Consider the following 22,825-nt stretch of genomic DNA (forward strand, 5'->3'; position numbering starts at 1 on the left):
TTCTTAAATAGATACAGAGAATCTCTTAACAAAAGCAATCAATTTTGCCTATTTTGGTTGTTAAATATTACTGTCAAAGAAGTGAAAGTGCCCAGTTTTACACATAATTTTAGATTCAGAGTACTGAATGAAAATGGAAATATGACATTGAAAACACAGCAGTGCTAACAAATACAAAATATGCAGCTTTTAAAAAAAAAGCAGCTCACAAGGCACTTATACTATAGTGGTCCATTAAATAAACTGTATACATAGTGCACCCTTAAAACATCACTGTTATGCATCAAGCTTTTTCAGTGTTAAATGAGATTTATTAGAAACAACCACTGGGTTCTGTGTATTCTGAAGCAGTTATTGAGCAGCCTTGTTTCATATAATGTAAATGAAACAAATTAGAAGTGGGTCATATAAGGAGAGTAATTTATGTAATTTCTCACGTGGAAGCTTTTCCGTGCAGTGATAAAATGCAGTGTGGAAGGCCATTCTGACACAAACCTCTCCTCCCTCCTGACCGCTCTGCCCTAAAAAGCTACATTCCTGCTACTGGAAGAGCCCAGCATTTTAATTACAATTGATTCTATCATCAGCTATTGGTTTGGCTCATTGTTTGCAGCTTTGAAATTAATGTGCATAACAGTAGCATTAAGCCACTTTCCTTTCCAGAGCAAAAACTGGCAGATTAAATATCTTTAAAAATTGTACATTATTTCAATGGCTTAAAATGCTGAGTTATAACTGACACACTCGATACTGGTTTGATTTTTTTTTTTTTTTGTTGCTGTTCAACATATTTCAAAAGCCAGAAGAGCCACAGACCCGATCACATCTCCTAGCATTTCCCTGTGGGAACGGGTTCTTCATCTCCCTTTAGAAAGTATGCATATATTAAACCATACTTTTTAATTACTCCCACACTGAGAAAGCTTGGATTATACAAACATATTTGCAATCTTCAGGTTTCCACAGTCATATGTTGGACAGAATAAGGAAAGCTGTCATTGACAGAAGGATGTGTAGATTGGCCAAAGGAGAAGTTAACATTCTAAATGAAAAGCAGTCCCAAAATGTTAGCAAAAGTTACCAACTTGTTCAGGGGACTTCAATCTACTTCAGCCAAGTCTGTCCTGGTACTTATTTAATCCATAAGCACCAAAGTGAGGAAACGTAAGTATTTGTCCAGAATTACCACACATTGTCCATTCTCAAATTCTACTATGCAGATCACTTAACGAGCTCTCCAAATTCTTTCCAACTCAAATCACCAAAAAAAAAAAAAGATAGCTAATCCTCATTCACACTTTTGCATAGTTTGGCATTTTCTGGATTTGTACTTTTGTTTTGTCTTTCATAGCTTTTGAGGGGACTCCTCTGTCACACATCAGGTACTTCCAGCCTAAATCCTTCAGGAGCAAAACTGAGTCCCATTTAAGCGGCAAGCTGTCCAGGACTGCTTGACATTCTTCTTTCCACTCAAAGTAAAGATTACTCAGTTTTATCTGCACTTTCAGATTTTTCCCTTTGCATCATGCAGCGACGAACTATGCTGTCAAAACTTCCTAGGTAAAATAGGCCAATGATGCGAAAAATGCCCATGCAAACAACCTGGAAACAGAGAGAAACAGCTTTCAATTCATTTTGGGTCCTGGATTGCACCGTATTATTGAGTCATAAAATTAAAAAAAAACCCAAGTTCTAGGTAGGCATGTTATATAATCTTCAGAAAACAAACTTAACAAACCAAGCTAACTATGTAACAGTTCAGGACTGAGCAGCAGTGAATACTCTCAGCTCAGTCACCAACTTGCTGCTTCAGCTTGAAAATACTACTGCAGTTTCCTAAACCCAAGTGCCACAGTATTAAAAGCCATTTGATGAAAAGATAATCCATTTTGCATCATGTTCTACATTCTGATATTATTTTAAACTACCAGAAATTATAACAACAGGTACTTCCCAAATCCTACCTGCTGGAGACCTTCAGTAATAGAAGTGACTGGTGACATTCCACTTGTCAATATTGACAGCATGTAACCATCTGATCCAACTGAGCTGTTGAAGTTCCCTTGCTGGATGGAAGGATTAAGAAAACAAAAAGTAATTTCCCGTTGTGGCAAATCATGATGTGTCTTATTTCAACAGCTACTCTTGATGGACACAGATAAGTGATATCACTAACAACAAATATTTTATTGTAAAAAAATATCGCCACAATTAAGAAGCAAAATGCTCCAAAATATTTTGGGCTATACAGCAACATTTCAAAAGGCATTCATTTAAAAATGGAAAAGGAAGCTAGCTTCTCTTTAGAGAGAGTGTGCTAAATTACTGCAGAATTTACAAGATATAAAGGCTGTAAATTTCTTCTTGAGGCATGCTTACTTCTATAGAAAATACATGACAGTCTTCACAGCTATAAGCATATTTCAGAAATGGAATGACACCCTACCTCTATCAGATCACCAACCACTACTGTAATTGTATGACAAATACAGCTTGCCTTTTGTTAAAATTAGCTTTCTTATCACATGAGATTTGCAAGGGGGTGTATTTCAAACGCTAGGTAGCAGGTTCTCTTTCACCTACATCAAAGATTTTTAACGGCAAGACACAGCTTGCTAAGCAATTCAGAAGAGAGAAAAGGGGGGGGGGGAAGACACCAGGAAGAAACCTGAAACACCAAACAACTAATTACTTAACAGTAAAATTGCAGTTCTACAGCTCTGACTCCCAAGCTTCTCTCATTTGTTTTCATTTGACTTTATGCCAGAAAACAGATTTTCTGAAACATTGTGGGACTAAATCTAAGGAAAGTAGAAGTGAAAGGAAAAGGTGGAGTTCCTGATTCAGGGTTAGGTGTAAATCTATGCAAAGTAGTAGAGGTTATTAGATCTGATTATTTCCCAACACACGCCTGAGAGTACACAAACACTTTCTTGTTTTCTATCGCTCTGCTGATGGCCAGAGTGCATAAAGACCACGTCTGAACTAACATATGATCCAAAGTGTAGAAAGTATGGTATAAATATACCAGGTGCTTAAGATGAGAGAGGAGATTAGTTTTCTTTAATCACCAGAGAACAATACTCTGTTGAGGTAATATTCACTTTTAAAACAAAATCAGACATTATTTTGTGTTTATGTGCTGTATTTGTGAAAACACTGTAAAAACTCCACAACTGAACACCTGCTGTAGATGTAAACCATGTTGAAGATCAAGGGTATTTGGAACTGCAAAGTAATTGCAGATTTTAGGATTCAATGGGTGCGCTTTATGATAATGAAATTTCATGTGTGTTTCTATTCTGAGGTGCTTTATTAAGCAGGCAGGCATTCCCTAGCACAAAACATTGGAAAAAATCCTCAGAAAGGCAATACACTAAGAACAGCATTTTATATACTTTAATCACTCATAAACCACATACTTCAGATATTAAAAGCCAAAAAAGGTCAACTGCCTTCCTTTATTGTAAAATTATTTTTATATGAACTCATCTTCAAGAAAAATAAGAGTACAATAAGCTTTTGAGGTTAGACAAATGGTATTTGATATATAAAAAGTCAATAGAGTTTAGTTGCTTTCAAGTCAGTCACAATCTATCTTTGAGACATTGCATCATACTGATGCATCATTTTATTCTGTCTATGTACAACTTCAGATACCTTTTACTTCTAAGAGACTGTATAAAATTGTTTGTGGGCAAAGTGGCAAAAGAAGAATAAAGAAAACAGCTCTTGTTCAAACTAACCTAAGAGAACTGTTTTATGTTAATTGGTTTTACATTTACCATAGCCATTATCCTACAGTCACAGTCCTAGTCTCTTCAACATAGAACATGCTCAAAAAACACAATTTACTTACTATGGCATCTTTCACTATAACTCTGGCAACTTGTTCTGCTTGGCAAACAGATGAGGTTTCAGAAATTAGCTTCGTCTCTAAGGGCTTTAATAGAAAAACACCAGTTTAAGTTTGACTAACAACACACAGGAGAGAAAAACATGGTCAATTTTGGGTTTGGGTCTTTTGTCACGGATGACATCGCTGCTAGCAAGTGTCACCTAAAACACCCATTTAAACAAAGGTATAAGCATATTCATGTTCATAAATAATAGTCCAATTTTGCCAAGGGAAATGAAAACTTATCCTTGAGTAGTACTTTTTTGTATATAGTTTATTACTACCATGAAAGTGAGGTTTTTTTCCGCTTATTTTATTTTCAGTAGAAGCTATCAAAACACTTCAACTATTTTTCCTCATTACTTCCAGCAACTACAGATTTCTCATCATCAATTCAAAGTACTACAGTAATTAAATTTCAAAGAAAAGGGCCTATTTCCCAATATTTGTAGAATTATGAGTTCTGATTTCATCAACAAAGCTCACTGATTTTTTTTTTTTTTAGTATGTGTATTTTAAAGGTTTGCCAATAAAAATCACATACAAAAAACCTTCTACATGCATTCCTACAGTGATATGGCTCATGTCATCAGATCTCCATTTCACAGCCCCTTATTTACTTTTGAGCTTACTGGCCAGTATCAAATGAATCTGAATGAGATACAGTAATATCAATAGTAATTCAAATACTTTAAATCTGGGAAAAAATAGCAGCTGTTCATGAGCAACAGCTAAAGTTAATGACATGTTGGGAATAAAGCAGGCAGAAATCAGCCATTAAATGCTTGATCTGGCTACTCAGCTGGCCAAGGCATGGCTGTCATTTGTGAGGCAGCTACCTAAAAAAAAAACAAAAAAAACAAAAAAACAAACAAAAAAAAAACCCACAAAAACCAAAACAACTTACTGAATAATACTGAATAAACACAGGGAAGCTGTATCCTAGCTCCTGACATTTTCTTTTACTATATTCAATAACTACAGAGAAAAATAAGGAGATGCAAGATGGAGGCATACGTTCTAAACAGTATTAAGTATTAATTTAGAAGTATTAAAAAAAGCGCAACAATAAATGAGTATCTGAAATGTCAGAGCAATGCAATATTATAGAGATTTAAGGTACACTATCATGCTAGGAGCAAGTCATCCAAAGAGGTCATGTAGGCTAAAACAAAGCAGAATTCTCTCCTAAAAGACAAAATAGCTTTTTGACAAATAAGATAAATCTGTCTGAATCTCTTTCAAAGAGAAATCTTAGATGAACAGTACATTCTCCTGGTGCCTGCTGGTGCCCTGAAATAGGCTAAAAATCTTAGAGAATATGCAAGCTATACAAGTATCTGCAGATGTCTAATTCTGGCACTTTATGCGGATGTGTGGGAGTATACATTTAATACAGAATATCTGTATCAAGAAATGATGAAGTAAGAATTGTGTTATACAATCCCTACTGATTCCTATTCAAAGAGTGAAAGACAAAATGCAAAACGGAATTCAAACTCAATTTCCAATTGTATGTGATGGTGCATGTTGAAAAGATGACAGCCTTAGATACCAGATTTCTAGTTCAGAGTATGCAAATAAAAAATAGAGATTTTTTTTTTCTGGTTACCTGAAAACAGGGTAATCTGAATGTGATTTTTAGAATTATACTTCTCATGTATGGACATGGCAAATCACAAGAGGTGACTAAAGGTCAAAACTTTCACTTTTAAGGTAATCCAAATGAAAAAGGCCTCCTGCTGCTGACACATCCTTTTGAAAAGTGATACTGTCATTTCCACTACGAACACAGTGCCAGAGAGTTTCCTTTCTACTGTAATACTAGAGAACAGCCATTACTGAACCGGGTCATTACATGCATTCATACAGTATGATCTGGTTGCAGGCTGCACTGAAGGAACTGATGTTTATTTCGATCTGTCACATCTATCACAACAGCCTCACATTATCGAAGATGCAAAATAGGAATGTCATTTTTGGTTCATTAAGCTTTAGTATCAAAACAAATAGTGATTTTTACAGTTTACCACCCCACAGCAAGATTCTGATTGCATGCAGAATACTTTGGAATGTTTCAGATCTTAAAGGCAAGTATTAAAGCCTCAGAACAAGAAACTACACAAAATTATCCTACAAGCTATATAACTCTGAATAGTTAAAAACTGGTAAAATTGAAGTGTTTAAGAGTACTTCTTAAAATCCTAATACGCTTTAAAAATACTGATTTCAAAAACTGAAGGACAATTTACCTTTGTTTTACTTTCTTCTGCAAAGCCAGGAGTATCAGTATCTGGAGGATAAGCCACTGTTACGTAGACATTGTAAGGTTTTACCTGTGTTTTACAAAAGCATTAAGTGTTATCTTAATACTGACAGCTTTTACATGTGCCCTATAATTTCATCAATTTCTCTTGTAATTAATAAGTTCAGCAAGCAACAATTCAAATTGTTTCTAGATTTAAGTACTCAGCAATTTCAAGACTTGCAGCTTTGTCAACTGAGAAATAAAACAGCAAATATTTTAAAAAGGTGGTTGTGGTGCTTTTTCTAATAAAATTCCCTAAAAACTTTGCAAATTATTTGATGAATCTTGGTGGTTTTCAAGACACTTAGGAAGAATATTAAAGTAGTTTAGGTCTATAATTTTACCAATTTCAATTTCTAAAAGAAGACTAAACTACTGTCAAATACCAATACCCAACATTTATAAACACAAGGCCAAAAAGGCTTTCACTAAGGAAAAAACCAACAAAAATGTAAAATTCAATTTTTTTATCTTTAAGAGGTATACTCAAGTCTCAAGGCTTTTCAACCCATGGTATAAACTTGCAAGAGTTCAAAGTCTAAGGAGACAAAAAATAATTGAAAATGTGAGGGAAAATGGAAGGTCTTACATCAAGGATTGTGTTTATTTATGTATTTGTATGTACCTGTCATAGAATTACATTACTTAGTGCAATCCTTTTCAAACTGTTACAATGCAAAGCTGTACCACAATACAAATAAAAAAAAAACTTTTAATGAAAATATTCAGAGGGCTACCATAAAACAAAATGTTGTAAAACACTGAGCATTTTTATTTATATCATGAAACATTCTATATTGAAAACATTTCCTGAAATACCACACCACACGCCCCTAAACACCCTATTTTTAGTCTTGAATAATTCAGTCTTCACAAAAGTATCTGTCACCAGTCTGAAGAAAGACCCTGCATTCACACTGTTCTATTTGGCAGACCAGAAGTGATTAAAGGCAGTTGTATCCCACATTCTTATCCTGATCAAGGCATATGACAGGGACTATGCAAGGGTCTGGAACCAAACAAAGGTGTTTTATATATAAACACGTAATTACTCAAATAAATATTCTTGACAGGAAAATTACAAAAGTTATCTTCGAATCAGTTTTATCTCTCTTACTACAATGTACTTACCCACCTTGTTCCACTGAACAATGAAAACAGTGATTGTTTCATTTTGGTCTTAAACATAAGCTTAGATCACTGCAGGATAAAAAGCTCATATATATAAAAATATAGAAGCGTAAGTGACCGCAAACCCGATTTTTGTTTTGGTGGACAATTCTCAAATTCTAGCTTAGGAGTTTTACAGTTCCATATGGTTCACATACCACTTACCATGGACACTCAAACAAACTGGCAATCTCATGCATCCATGTGATATCTTCAATACCATTTTGCACTTAGAACCTTGAAGAAGGCTTTTAATAAAAAGTCTTAAAAATCTAGTCCTTTTAATTAAAATAAAAGGCTTAAAAAACATTTGCACATGTGGTCATACTCAGTTTTAGGAACAGATTCAATCTATTCCCTCTTATGCAACTGAAATCAGGTTAGTTTCTGCAAGACATGCAGAGCAATAGGATTGTACTGCTGCCAAGTGAAGGCAAATAACACACAGATATTAGCAATGCTGCACAATACAAAACCCCCTCACCCTATTTAAATGAAAATGTCCTGTGCTAAACAGAATTAAAACAAAACTGTTTATAACCAAAATTACTTAAAATCATTGCACACATACCTCCATTTGCAGGGCTTCAGCCAAGCCTCGAAGAGCAAATTTCGTAGGAGAATAAGCTGTATATCCAAACAGGCCTAACTGCCCAGCCTGAGATGATACAAAGACAATCCTTCCCATTCTGCGTTCCTTCATGGTAGCGATTACTGCTCGGCTTGGGTAAACACTACCCAGGTAATTGACTGCCATTAATCTCTGTACAAACAATATTAATATTGGAGTATTTGAGCCTCAGATCCAGAATTCTTCAGCTGTTGACTCTACTTCAGTCTGCTTTAACAATCAAGTTCACCAGATCTGTTCTAGCAAAGGAAACAACTGTTTTCTATTCTACAGCTTCATAAACTGTTTTATAGCTAAAAATCTCACTCCAAGCCAAAAGAAATCCTGTAAGTCTTAATAGCATCCAGGATACTGATAATACTGTGAACCATATGGCCTTGAAGGAAAAAAAGAATAATATTTCAGGGAAAATCTAACCTGAACAGCCTCCGGGAAGCAATCCATTTATACATGATGCATGAAAACATACTGAAAGTTTAAAGAGCTTTCTAAAACAGGAAACAGGAAAAATGCTATGTATTTACACGTTTCAGAGATTTTATTCTTTGCCAGGATAAAGGGAAGTCTTTAATTTCATTCTCTACAAGACATAAAATGCAACTGATAGCCTATACAAGTAATAAAATGGATAATTCAAATTTATTATAAAATTATGCCCATTTAGTATTTTCAAATGATTCAGCATAGTCTGTAGATGAATGGAGGCCTGAGGGCTGTGGGCAAAAAGTAACAAAAATACAGGTGTTTTGGGGTGGCTTTTTTGTCTTTTCATCAGAGCAGCAGCTTCTCAAGCTGAAACAATTTGTGCATCTCAGAACTGAACACTGCTGCATTTTTCTTTAACAGTTTAAAAATATTTTTTAAAAATCTTCAACAGAAAAAAAATGAAACTATGGGAAATCCTTAGGGGAGAAGTTAGAGGCAACCTTTGCAAATCTGAAGAGATTCTGCACAAGTCAAGTGTAGCACTGTTCAAGTCTGCAGACATGGGAATGCAATCTAATTGTTAGAATGGTTAAATAAGAAATTAACATATGATGAAATGAAAAAGTATGCTCACTCACTTCAAAAGAATTCACTTCAATATCCTCAAATTTTCCTGTAACTGATGTTCCTGCACAGTTTACAAGCATGTCAACTGGCCCCAACTTCTCCTGAGCCTGGAAGAGGGGACAGAGGTTAATATATTCTTTATGAGGAAAAAGCTTCCTATATCACCATACCAAAGAAGAAACTATTTCCAACAGAAATATAACACACAGAGATAAGTTTCTTAAGATATGTAGGTGAATCAGTTATTTTCTCACCTGTTTTAGAACATTCTCCACCTGTTCGTAGTCTTTAGACACATCAACAGAAATACAGAGTACAACCTAGAAAAGGAAAGTAAAAGCACATTTTCACAACACACTAAGGCCAGTAATTGCTGACTTAGAGCCTTTCAAAATGAAACAAGCCCAATGCCATATCTTTTCCACAAAAAAAGTCTTTTTGACAAGATATTCTGCCTTCTGGCACATTGGAGAAAGCAGTTTCTGCTACCTCCAAGCTCCTCCCCGTCACACACAGGTTCTAATATAATAAAGATTGCATTAAAAACAAACAAGCACCTCATGATCTTCAAAGCAGTGACTCATGTGCAAAGTACAATTTCTAATTTACTGTACTAAGACACAGTAACTCTTGACCAAGTTATTTACATGAAGTTTAGTAAAAGCTATTTTAACTAAGACAATCAAAATTCCCCAGTGATATGTTTAATTTTCAACAGCTAAACCTAACTCAAACCATTTGTATGGCTTAGGCTCATCTTTAAAGAAAAAATGTTTTTTTCCACCTCATAGCAAGGCATGGTTGCAGTGTAACCCTGAAATGGCAGCACCAGCACTGCAAAAAAAAATCTGATCCAAAATTTAGAAAGCAAGTGTTAAAACCATGCTAATTTTAGTACTCGCAATGCACACCACCTACTTATTTAATGATTTTTTTTAAGAATAGTAGTAAACCTAGTTGCATAATATTTAATTGGGACGCCTCAAGGACAAAATGAAAATAAAAATTCTATGAGAAACTGACTCATTGCAGTGTCATAAATATCTAAAAAAGTGAAGGCATGTGTACATATTTACATCTTGTCTGAATACCAGATATTAAAGGGTTTACTTTGAAAGATACAGAAAAATTAAAATAACCAGGGAGGAAATAAGCAGAGGGGAAGGGTGGGTAGGCAGGATGAAGGAAAACAGATTATACCGATATGGGTTTTTTGCAGCTAAAAATTAAGTCCTGTTTTCCTTGAAAGTTACTGACTACTTTCAGCAAGATGGTCTCAGAATCTAGGTTTTCAAACACCTTCAAATCAACTTCTGGCCAAAGAAAGCACTGCTTCTTTTGGGTTACCACTTCCAAACTGTAAGACTGCTGCAAACACCAGGTACTGACAAATAAACTACTCTCTCTGCTAAGCCATCAACAGAGCTCTGGGGTAATTCCTCATCTTGAACAGAAAAGCCATCTCCTATTGCAATAATAGGAGGGATTCCTCTATTCTTATTCCAACTTCTATTCTTTCTGTTACTTTGGTCAATTAATTTAAAAGTCAGAGATTAAATAAAACAAAGTCTTCGGTAGCTGGTAATAAGTATGCTCCTGACCACTTATCATGGAGCACGTGGGCAAACACACACACATACACACACAAAAAGGCTCACCACAGTGTCACTAACTGCTTTGGCAGCCAGTGATTCGTCAGTCCTGCCCCTGGTCAGACTGTGACACTTCTTAGCTGCATAAACAGAATCTGCCTGCCATTCCTGTACAGCAGGTTGGCTATTCCTGCCTCCCAGCACTGTGTGTAGTTGGACAGCAGAGTAAACTTGTGGCACAAGTTATTGGCAGGAATCCCCTTAAGGCATTTATTACAATTTGGAAACATTTATCTTTTTCGTAAGTTTAAGAACAAAACAGCAGCTGAATGCAAACAACATGGAATTATCATTTGGTTGTCTTTGCCAAGATCAGTGAGGAGATGAAGTAAATCACAGTTCTCCATAAAAATTGGAGCAATTTGTTAATTTAACAGATTGCATAGATTAGTTACACTGTGAACAACACACTCGGGAACTACCACAGCTTTTACTGACTACTATCATGTTTTACAATTCACATCTTTGCTTCTATTATCATACATTCTTTCTGCTACCATATACTAATTACCTTTACTCCAAAATATGGACCATAGACCCACATCTAGGACACTAGAAGTAGTCTTATGCCCAGTCCTGCTCTTAACATTTTATTCTAAATATTGCGTGGTGTTGGATCATTAATAAAGCTTTCCCCAGTAAAAGATTAACTCAACCCCCAGTAAAGTAACTGAGAATATTCTAGATTAGAAAAAGGATTTTAAAAATACTGGAAAAAAACTCAAAGGGTAAGGGTTTTGCTGCAGTGCACACCTACATCCATAGAGGTTGCACCATCAGCACTCTAAATCCCAAGCAACCGTGTAACATTAAAGGTACAGATATGCCAGGCTCTGGTTGTCAATGCAACTTGGTTTCAAGTATGTATCCAAGAGCTGAACAGTGACAGCATATCCCAGGAAAACAGTAATCTTTCCTGAGGATCTCTGCCTCTTGACATGGGACCATTCAGTGTCTTCAACGACACAGACAATGAGATCTGCAGGAAGCTTGCAGATGACACCAAGCTTGGTGGTGGAACTGACACACACGAAAGACAGGATGCCATCCAGAGAAACGTGGAAAAGCTTGAGAAGTTGGCTCTTGGGAATTTCATTAAGTTCAACAAGACCAGGTACAAGGTACTGCACCTGGACTGGGACAATTCCCACCCCCCTCCCCCATATATGCAGGCTGGGTGATGAACTGATTGAGAGCAGCCCTGACGAGAAGGACTTGGGGGTGCTGGTGGCTGAGAGGTTGGACATGACCCCGCTATGGGCACTCCCAGCCCAGAAAGCCAAACATGTCCTGGGCTGCATCCAAAGCAGCATGGGCAGCAGGGCCAGGGAGGGGATTCTGCCCCTTAAAACTGAAAAACAGTAGGTTTAGATTAGATATTAGGTAGAAATTCTTTACTGGGAGGCACTGGCACAGGTTGCCCAGAGAAGTTGTGGAAGCCTCATCCCTTGAAGTGTTCAAGACCAGGCTGGATGGGGCTCTGAGCAATTTGGTCTAATGGAAAGTGCCCCTGCCAAGAGCAGGGGAACTGGAACGAGACAATCTTCAGAGTGTCTTCCAGCCCAAATCCTTCCATGATTCTGTGATCTACTAAAGGTAACAGTCAGTGTATGTTACCTATACCAGGCATCACCTTTCTCTACTGCCTTTCAGTAATCCTTTTGTACAGCTTCTCTGTTCATCTACTGTCACTTTACAGCTTTTGATCTGTTGTTCCAGCACCAGCTCTGCCCCAGACTCCCTGCCTTCTCCAGTTCTGTTCTTTCCATTCAGATCAGTCAGGCTTCCCTGAGACCACGTCCGCAACCCAACAACAGCTACAGAGGGGCCAGCCTGCCCACCGCCTCCGCTGCCAGCTGCTTAACCTGGCTGCAAGCCTGAAACTGCTTCTGCAAAAAAAGTCCTAGTCAGTCCACACTGGAGCTTGCTTAGCCTTGAAGGTGCTTTTGGAGATTTTCACTGAAACTCCTAGGTACATGCACCAAATAATAGACTTTTTAGAAGTCAGCATCTATCAAGCTAGGACAGATTTTAACAAGAACATCCTGACACGGTGTTTGACAAGGGATTAACTGTAATGCCTGAGCTTGGGAAACTGCTAGAGAAGCTAAAAGAAAATGGTTATCAGGATTTTTTTTAATGGGCAAAATACAGCTTCTCCTCACCTCAAATGGCTTAGATTTTCAAACAAAGTTGATCTGAGTAAGGCAGCATGCACAGAAAAAAAACCAGCTTCAGCCATTTGACAAACATGTAAGAAAGCAAAGACAGAATCTTATCTTATAAATGGAGGTTTTAAAAAATTTTGTATCAGCTACTATAGTAACATTTTTGCCTGCAAATATTCAGCTTTTTTCATTGCTTCTTTTCAACTGAATATCTAGTTTATCAATTCAAATCTCTAAAGTTCTTGAGAAATTTAAAGTAAGTTCTCAAGTGTAAGTAAATTGTCAAATCAGCTGGGACTGAGGGCCCCCTAAAAATTATGGACAAATAAATTACTTTTATTTGTGATCATGAAAGGAACTTAATTACTAAGTTACTTTTATGATCAACAAAGATCTGGAACACAAAAAATCAAATATGTTAATAGTTTCAGTACTATTTCCCCTCTCTTCTTCATTATTAGTAGTAAGAAAAAAATTATTTTACTATTTCACCTCAAGGTTGCATGTTTTGAACACAGCAAGCTTAGCTATTCCAAGCTAGTACTTCTGCAAACTCTAAACCATTGCCTTCATGCATGAGTGCATTATCTATTCAGCAACACAGCTTCTGTGTTTAGAAGTCTCTGAACTTCACAAATTTAACTTGTGTAACTGGTACATTAATTAGTCAGGAAAAGAAACATAAGTATGACATAGTTAAATAAACCTGGGAACAAGCAACTAAACTTCTTTCCCAAGATAGATGCTGTATTTATGAATTGCAAAAAAGATGGTATTTGAGGGAAAAAAAATTTGGTTCTTCCACTTCATTTGAAAGAATAAAATGCTTATCAAATGACAGTAAATTGCAGCTATCCAAAAAAGCATTCTACACCTACAGATGAAGACATCTTTTTCTAAGAAAAGCAGGCTAATGCATTAGCTAGGCAACATCAAATATAGCAAGAGCTCAGAACATCTCATGTAAACAGACTGGTATTCCTGAGTCCAAATACTGAGTCCTCACTCGGTTTTGCCAAACAGCTTTGTTTTAAATACAGGACTAGTGAACTGTGTTGTAGTCACTGTCTTAAACAAAACACACAACAGCCCCTCTTGGCAGTGACCTTACCTGCTTGTCATTAACAGAGTACTTTTCTATTTCCTTCTTCGTCTGCAACAGCTTATTCTGAAATGGACACAAAGACAATTGAAACATAGTTCTGAGAGCAGTATTAGTCCTCAGTACTTCAATAAGGCTTAAACCCTAAAGCCCCCCAAAGTTATCCTCAAATAGTTACAGCATTTTACTGTCATTTTGAAGACTTACAAAGATATGAAAACATGAAATTTATCAAGAACTCACTTCTCCGTTTTTCACTTTGTGTTCTGAAGCCAGTAATGACTTCTGTAGATTTAATGCTTTTGTTTCATGCTACAGAGAGCACCTAACACAGTAACTATTGATTCTTCTCCTTTATTTTGGATCTATTTTATATTTATGTGATATTACATAAACATTCCTGCAGAATAATCACTGGCATGAAATCATCAAATCCCAAAAATCTGGTAAATTCAAAGTGTAATAATCCTTCTGGAAAAATTCTCTTAATTCTGTCTAACATTCAAGGTTATGTCAAATAAGTTCTCAAGTGTAATAAGTAAATTATCAAATTAGCTGGGACTGAGTGCCCCCAAAAATTAAGTGCTTTTGTTTCCAGAATAATTAGGTTTTTTGCAACAAATAAAACAACAGCCTGTTATGAAAACAGAGTAATTTCAACTAAATTATAAATATCTCTTATTTAAAAAACAGCAACAAAAAAAAACCCAACAAAGCAATTCTTTTTCTTCCAAAGCTGTCCAGATAAAGAGTTTTCCACTAGTAAAAAATATGATATAATGCTGATTATATCATACAGTACAGTTTGTGAATTTTAGAGATGATTAAACTCCCACATGTCACTTACTGTAGGGAAATTCCATAGTTTTAACCAATATAGGGGTTTTCTGATTTTGTGCTCTGGCACAAATCTATACAATAATATAGCAAATGCCAATAACAAAAGCAATAGCACTGGCAAAGTTTTAAGGCAAGCTAATCACAAATTCCATGTTGGGCTATGTTTCTTAAAAAGGCAGCCACCTCTGCTATTCAAATGCATTAATTTGGAATGCTTAGGGTCCCTTTAAAATATACACTGAAGAAGTATGAATAATCACCAATTCCAAAACTGTTCCCTACCTATACAGATTTTGTGATCAGTTTAGCTGGTAAAATTACATGTACACTTACCTCATCCCTTGCAATCAGTGTTATGAAAGCACCTTGCTTATAGCATTCAATAGCAATACATTTTCCAATTCCACTGGAGCCTCCAGTTACCTAAAAGTTGTTTGAAAATACCAGTGTTAGTCCACTGTTCTCATCCCTTCTCACATATGCACGAGTCAAATCACATGAAAATTCTAAAAACATACTGAGGTTAAAATATCACCCGATGAGATACAAATACAGGAGATGCACTAAAACTAGCTTACTTATGGAGTATGAAAGAAACATAAGATCTGAATAGATCAATGAGCCTTTGTTTCTACCCTAAAACCAGTTTTACCTCAGTGGTAATTTTTGGTAATTTCTGTTGTCAGGCACACTTAGACCACTTCCACGTGGGTGCTCATATGTTCCATAGGCTATTTCTAAAAGCATGCTGTTAGAAGTTTGAAATCACTGTGAATGCCATGATAGCGGCTACAGTAGAAATTACTTGTAAAATCAGCTATTGCAGATTGTTTTCTGAAGATGTCATCATGTAAATATAAACAGAAAACACCTTCTTTCTTATTAAAGGAAAAATCCCATTAATTCAACAATTGGCCCTTTGTAGTGTATTTTTTCAGTCCCTCAGTCAGAACCCTGAACTGCCCCCATTCCATCCTGCTATTTCAGTTTAGTGGGCATGCCAGCATCTAAACGTCCATAATCTTTTCTTCATCCTCCAAGCTGTAACATGTGGATAGCCTTATACACAAAAAGGAAGTTAATATTTTGTTAATAGTAGACAAATATAGGCTGATGGCTACAGTCCTGCATCATATGCTGCAGGAATGTACCCTGACAAATCATACCAACATACAGGTGAAGGTCACCTTACCACCTCTCTCACTACCCTCAATAAACCTATTTATGAATGCCTGTAGAACAAGATGTAGGTGACAATCCTGACCTCTCTTTTTGACTAAAATAAAAATGTCTGCCTGACATCTTTAGGTGACTTGGATCAGTCTCAATCTGCATGTGTCTTTGGTTCTAGGACACTGGCATCTTTCTTATATACCCAAGTTATTTGAATTTTCTTTAAACAGCATATTAAAACTCATATTGAGAAAACATTGGAACAAAATACCTACAAGCAGTTATTTTAAAGAAAAACACATTGATGAAATGAGTTCAGAAGAACTGGAAGAAGATTAAATTCAGATTTCTTCGGAAATCAGCATCTTTTGCTCTTTATCAAAACTTTTCCAAAGACTCCAGTGAAAGGTTACCTCCTCCATTTTAAGAAAATGGAGGCATTGAACTAATTAGTGTACCAGTGAAGATCCCAATCTCTAACTACACATCCTATCAAAAGCCTTGTGTTGTCTCCTCATTAGGTAATGTCTCAGTTTTGTTTTCAGAGATACATTATCCTCAAAACTCTTTCCACTCCTGGAGGCAGTAAAGTCAGAAGAGTCAGAAGTACATTCCCATGAGTCACTAAACTCTTCTTTCATTTGAGTATTTTACCACTAGCCTTCAAAAACAGCTTAGCGCAAATAAAATAATCCCAGCAAAGATTTACAACACAATCCACAGTTTCTGACTGGTTCATCTTGAGCCGTAAATGGGCCAAGAATGGGCATAGCACTCACAAAGATTAATTTTGGCACTTAAGGCTTCCTCTGTTATTAGAAAGAACTGCTTCAGATTAACTTCTGACTGCAAGATCAGCTTCACACTACCCATAACTTTGAGGATAACTCCAAGATGTGTGTCCTGTTCTGGAAATGCAAAACCGTGTCTGTAGTATTACGAACCAACAACGACAGCTTTCAGAGTAAATAAGTTCAAAAGAGTCTGAGTGTCAATTATTGATTTGTGACTTCAGCAGAACCACAGAATTAATTTAATGATTCATTATGGAAAGAAGCAACAAATACACTGGAATTCTTAAAATAGATTGCAATATTTCAATACATATCTGAAAAGGTTAAAATAGTTTCATACATTCAGGAAGCCCTCAGATCCACGTTATGTGTGAGATGCTTCTACAGATCAGCAGCAGGTACACTGCTCCAAATCCAATTTTTGGTGAGACAGCTGACTCACTAGCTGACTACCAGCACAAACTGGCAGCTATCAGGAATGGGTCAACTACACCAGTGCTTGAGGAATTCTCTGCAGGTGAAGGTGCTGGCACCAAGCCTCCAGCTTGTCAAACAGCACTAACGTTCACTTCAGAAAGAAAATGTCTGAAGTCATGCAAGGAACAGAAAAAGGAAGTTTTTATTTACAGTCACACCCAAGAACACTGGATAGAGCTCATGTCAGATTGGTCAATGATAAAGTGCAATATCAATTAGCTGGGAACTTTAGCATTTAGGTGGGAGGCTGCTACAAGCTCGTGGGAGGTTGTTACTAATACATCTTTAAGGAGCATTCACCATAAGTGCTAATGTAATAGTAAATAAAAAAAATAATCCCCAACACCAGTGAAAAGTTTGCTTTGTGCTATAATGAAGTTAACCTAAACAAATCTTTGAGGTCTGTTAGTTATGTAAGCTCCTAACACATGCTCAGAACTAACAGAAGAGCACACACCTACTCTGTTAAAGACAACATTATTACAATTACTTACCCTTGTGGCCAATGGTTCTACACTGCTAATGCATTTCATAAATTCTGGACATTTGAATTGCCACCAATCCCATTTTTAAATTTTACTGTAACTCAGCCTCAGAGGAGTTACCAAAAATAAAAATCTGGCTGCTGCAACTCAAATCACCGACTAGTATTTTGACAAGAAGGCACAATAAAAACTTAGCATTAATTCAGATCTTCAGAATGCAGCACTTGAGCAGTGTTGCTGAGCTGTTTCTATGTTTAAAAAGAACAGGTACCAAACTAGGTATGACAAAAAGTGCCTGGCTCCGACTTGTTGAGCTATGATCCTTGAAAACAGAGTTAAATTTTTAACAGTCACAGGATTTATTTCCCCGTTATAAGTGGAAACAGTGGCGTGAGGTACAGAAAATTGATCCATTAGATCTTCATATCTGAGATACTGGAAATTCATTTCATTTGATGAGACAGTCCAAATCCAAATTAACTGAACTGTCATCAGGAATGATCAAGAGTTGATATGGCATCTCCAATAGAACTCAATTAACTTTCACTCAGAACTGGACGCAAGCTGGATTCATGCTTTTAGACTGATAGAAAGTTCTCTGATAGAAGATTCTACTGAAACAGAACATGTCTTCAATCTGCTCTAAGTGGTTAGCATGCCTGACTAGACTCAAAGTGACCTCTTGTTGAACCACTTGGATGTGTCCAAACCACAGATCTTATCACTCCCAACACAGGAACGACAGTGCTGAGACACCAAGATGGGCCTTCCTTAAAGCTGACCACAGTTACCAGGCCGGGTTCTGCACAGAAGTGGGGAAATTACTGGACTAGAGATGACCCACGTGCAGGAGGGTTCGGCACGATCATCCTGAACGACATCCATGTGTAAAAGGGCCCTTGTCAAACTGAATGGGAGACAGTCCCAAGCAGGTAATGCCTTTCCATTTCCTGCCATCGCTAATCCAGACTTTGATAACTGCATTCATAACACTGAGACCTCAGGGGTTTGGCTTTTTCTCAGAAATTCAACTTGGTTTTAGAAAGATTAAGGCTGAAACAAGGGGAGAAGATCAGCGTTCACATTTCAGCAAGGAGTTTTTAAACATCACTCAAGAACTTTTGTAGAGAAACTTAAGAGAGAACACGTACAGAGAGCAGGTGTAACATCCCTGACAAAGGGCAATCAAATGTGGTCCAATGAGCTTAATGCAAATGCAGCAGTGGTGACTGCCTTAGCCTATTTTCATAGTCCTGTCTACTTTTACAGCCAGTTACCAAAATACTAGCTTATTCTCACAGAATCTGTGACATGTACTAGTTTGTAGCCTGAGACCAAAGGAGAGAGATAAAGCCAATGGCAAAATAAGAAATGTAATAAACTACCTTCTGGATCACAAAGCACAAAAAGGTTCAGCACATGAAGCTGCATCTCTACAGCACAAAAATAACTCTTACACCCTTTCTTTGAGAATGTTTTCCTAGTCATGCAAGAAGTAAAAAAGTAATAAGCATCTAAGACGCATTCTGTTTAAAAAAAGCTAAACCTAATGCCTGAGCCAATTTAAGAGCAGAGAAGGCCTTTATCATTTAATGGCACTAGCTGGGGTAAAGAAAACACACATCAGATAAGGATGGGGGGGTAGACAGGGGGTGAGGAACCCACAAGATTAGGTGATGAGTAATTTGGAGTTCTCTAGACTCTCACTCTGAAGAGCACTCCTTTTCTAAGAAAAAGGGACACTCATAATTCTACGTTTTCTCCAGAAACCATGTCTTGCCTGACACAGCAAGGGCTTCCATCACGCAAATGCGCGAGTGACTGTGAGAGAGGAAAAAGAAAAAAAAGCCCTCAAGTTTTCTGCTTCAAATTCCTATCCCAAATGGCAGCAAGAGTAAGTTATTTAGCCATAACTCAGACATCTACTAAGTATAACTGCTAGAAGTAAAGAGAAATAATTTTTCGGAAGGATTTAAAGTGAAAAGAATGCTGACTTAAGTTGAAAATTCAATAACTGGTACGTAACAGCCTCTGAAATTGCCCAATGACCTTCCTTCAGAAATGTAACACATTTCATTATACTTTCAACAGACCCCCTAGAAAGAAATGTTTCTAGGGAAGACTGACTTTTTCTGCTTCAGTAAAGCAATTTATTCAGGTATATTTTGAAAAATTATCGTGTGCAATGACAATCGCCCTCTTGAAAGGTCTCAACTAGCTATATACACAATTTGCAGGTCATTATTCTTTTATTTATTTCAATAGTGTGTTTAACTAAGGCCTGATACTTAAACAGATTTTGATTTTTTTCTGTGAGAGGACTTCAAAGAAGCCTTTACATAATGTTATGGTCCTTAAATATTTTCATGAAGTCTCTCAGTCATTTCAGTAGCAAAGAATGTTCACTCCCACCATATGATTAAAGAATTTACTTTACACACACAACATGGGAAGTCTTCTTGAATAGTATTTCTGATTTACATTATCATCCAATACTCTTCCTTATGCATGACATTAGGGAATCTGAAATCCACAAGTACAAGTGTCCAGCACTATTAACAGCATCTACACATCTAAGAACTAGTGACCTTCAAACCAACTGTTCCATATTTCATTAGTTTGCATAACCACTTTAGGAGCATAACTGAAGTCAAAATAAAGCAAGCAGTTCTACAAGTGGTGACATCGATAAAACTGCCTGCAGATTGTATTTGTATCATCAAGTTGGATATATCTTACAGCCTTTTTCTCCATCAATAAATTAATATAGTTCATTTTCCAGTTGAACTCCTAATTTTACAGGACTTGCAGGAATACTGTTTTTCAGACTTCTACTACTACCAAATTGAGCTTAAAGTGCTAATTAGCAACAGCAGTTACAGGGAGCCTTCTCCAACAAAAACAGTCTCAGCATTTTCAAAGTGAATTTGTTTAAATGAACCCTTCTGATTGGAAGAGCCAGCACAATAGCTTTTAAAGAGTTTAATCACTATACAGAATGAACAAAATTCCATGTAATCACTGCATATATAAATAAATAAAACCAACCAACCAACCAAAATCCATTTCACTTTTTATGTTTGCTATTCTGTTTCTTCACAAAAGTCACAGAAAGTGCGTAAGTCTCCTTCATCTTTGCCTCAAGAATCATTACTCCTGCAGGGAAAGAGCCATAACCCAAGAACCTTACTGCAACCTTGAACACACCTCACGCAGAATATGATGCTGTAAAGCCAGTTACAGCATCCAAGTTAACACCTCCTGCATAAAGCAACTGGGGAGCACTGTTGCAACTTGGAAACATCTTAATCATTCTGGGGACAGCTGCATCCTCCAAAGAGGAACTCCAAAAATAATAATGAAAAAAACAAAGCAAAACTCCTCACAGTAAACTTAAATGAACAGTAAACTGCAGCGTCTCTGCACAAAACATACCCTGGAGATCTGGAGGTAAACTAAGAAAGCTAATTCTAGGACCCTGAATCTTTTGAACTGCTTGACTCATTTGCTGTCATGTGCCCAAATTCACTATTTTGTGATGCCTCTGAAAGCACCTGGCTGGTATTCCCCTTTCTTCTGTTCCCTTCTTCCCAAGTCACACACTCCTAAAACTTCCAGTGATGTACTACCCATGGACTCTTTCAACAGTATGGTCTTCCAAAGACTTCCTTCTACCATCTTGTCAAAATATTGCTCACAGACATCCATATCTATGTGCTTAAAGATGAAAGGGCGCCCAAGTGTCATCTGACCACTTCCTTTGTATTGGTTTTTCCATTTCCTCATACCTGACTTGGTTTTTTAGACCAAGGAGATAATAGATTTGGCCTTTGGTTTATGCATGTGTACACACACCACGCCACTACCCCGGGAGATGCCAATAGAAAAGAAAACTCGAGGTAACCGGTGCCTTGGAGAGTACAAAAGGAATGTCTCAAAAAGCCAGCGCTGAGATTGGAAGATGGTGACTCAGACCCTCGCCTTAAGCCAACCGGGACACGCAGCGGTTGTCAGAGCCATCGGGACAAGTCATTTCCTTATCACCCGGGACTTGTGGCTCCCGGTATTTTGGTAGCTCGGGGTGCCACCGCCAGCTTTCCACGATTCTTCTCGGACCCGCGGGCACTCCCAAGGCTGGCTCTGCCCGGCCGCCAGCCCCGCTCCGGGTGTCCCCAACCTCCCTTCCCCGCCGAGAGCCTTCCCCGCTCTCCCCGCTCCTGCCGCGGCATTCCCTCAGCCATACCCCCGGCTGCCAGCGGGACGCTGCCCCCAGCCTGCGCCCCCACCTCGGAGAAAGCGGCTTCCTTCCCTCCTTCCTTCCCTTTCCCGGAGCAGGGCGGGCGGCTCGGGAGCCATCCCGCCGCCTCCCCCGGCGCCGAGGCCGAGCGGCAGCGCCCGCCCGCTGCCTCCTCCCGCGGCGGAGCGGGACGGCGACCGGGGACCCCCGCCCCGTGCCCTTCCCGAGAGGCGCCGCACTCACCACGACGTGCGCGCCGGGCAGCTTCAGAGACTTGGGGCTGATAAGCGGCGACACCATGTAGAGGAGGAGGACGAAGGCCACGATGAAGGCGGCGGCCAGGAGCAGCATGGCTTGGGCTGCGCCGGCGGACGAGAGGCAGCGGGCGAGCGGGGTGCCGAGCCCCTCGGGCGGGTGCTGAGGCGCGGGGGTCGCGGGGCCGCCCGTCCGCTGCCCGTGCCGCGGCGGGACCGGCGGGGACGGCGCAGCCGCGGCGGGAGCGGGAGCGAGCGCGGCGCGGAGGAGGCGGACGCGGGAGGAGGGGCCGGGCCCGGCCGCCGCTCCGCCACCCGATTGGCCGCCGGGGCGGGGCGCGGGCCCGCGCACCGCCATTGGCCGGCGGGCGGGGGCGGGCGCGCGCGGGTTGGCGGCGCGGCGGGGCCGGGCCCGCGCATTGGAGCCCGCGGCGCTCCCGGGGTCAGGGACGGAGGCAAAGGGCGGCGGGAAGCGGGAGCCGCTCCCGGCGCGGCGGGCGCCCCCTACGGGACAGTGGCGGTGCTGCGCCGCCGCCCCCCCCCCCCGGGTCGCTGCCCGTGGCGGCCTCTCCGGAGGGCACTG

General features: G+C 38.8%; 1 protein-coding gene across 1 annotated transcript; it reads right to left on the reverse strand.

Annotated features, from left to right (window-relative positions):
- Positions 1 to 1,140: 1,140 nt before the first annotated feature.
- On the reverse strand, positions 1,141 to 22,512 carry KDSR (3-ketodihydrosphingosine reductase). Its single transcript, XM_068198030.1, has 10 exons — positions 22,232 to 22,512; positions 15,156 to 15,245; positions 13,992 to 14,048; positions 9,315 to 9,380; positions 9,072 to 9,167; positions 7,948 to 8,139; positions 6,151 to 6,234; positions 3,860 to 3,943; positions 1,965 to 2,066; positions 1,141 to 1,602 (listed from the first exon to the last, which is right to left on the reverse strand). The coding sequence occupies exons 1-10, from the start codon at positions 22,337 to 22,339 to the stop codon at positions 1,483 to 1,485; spliced, it is 999 nt and encodes a 332-aa protein (XP_068054131.1). The 5' UTR covers positions 22,340 to 22,512; the 3' UTR covers positions 1,141 to 1,482.
- Positions 22,513 to 22,825: the final 313 nt, after the last annotated feature.

This window comes from Anomalospiza imberbis, chromosome 1 (assembly GCF_031753505.1).
Source record: "Anomalospiza imberbis isolate Cuckoo-Finch-1a 21T00152 chromosome 1, ASM3175350v1, whole genome shotgun sequence".
Taxonomy (NCBI): domain Eukaryota; kingdom Metazoa; phylum Chordata; class Aves; order Passeriformes; family Viduidae; genus Anomalospiza; species Anomalospiza imberbis.

Excerpts from the sequence above, each read along its gene's own strand:
- KDSR (XM_068198030.1), bottom strand. The coding sequence starts at position 22,339 with ATGCTGCTCCTGGCCGCCGCCTTCATCGTGGCCTTCGTCCTCCTCCTC. Across the intron at positions 15,246-22,231 it reads TGCCCGGCGCGCACGTCGTG|GTAACTGGAGGCTCCAGTGG; the intron begins GTGAGTGCGGCG and ends AACAACTTTTAG. Across the intron at positions 14,049-15,155 it reads CACTGATTGCAAGGGATGAG|AATAAGCTGTTGCAGACGAA; the intron begins GTAAGTGTACAT and ends TGTCCATTTCAG.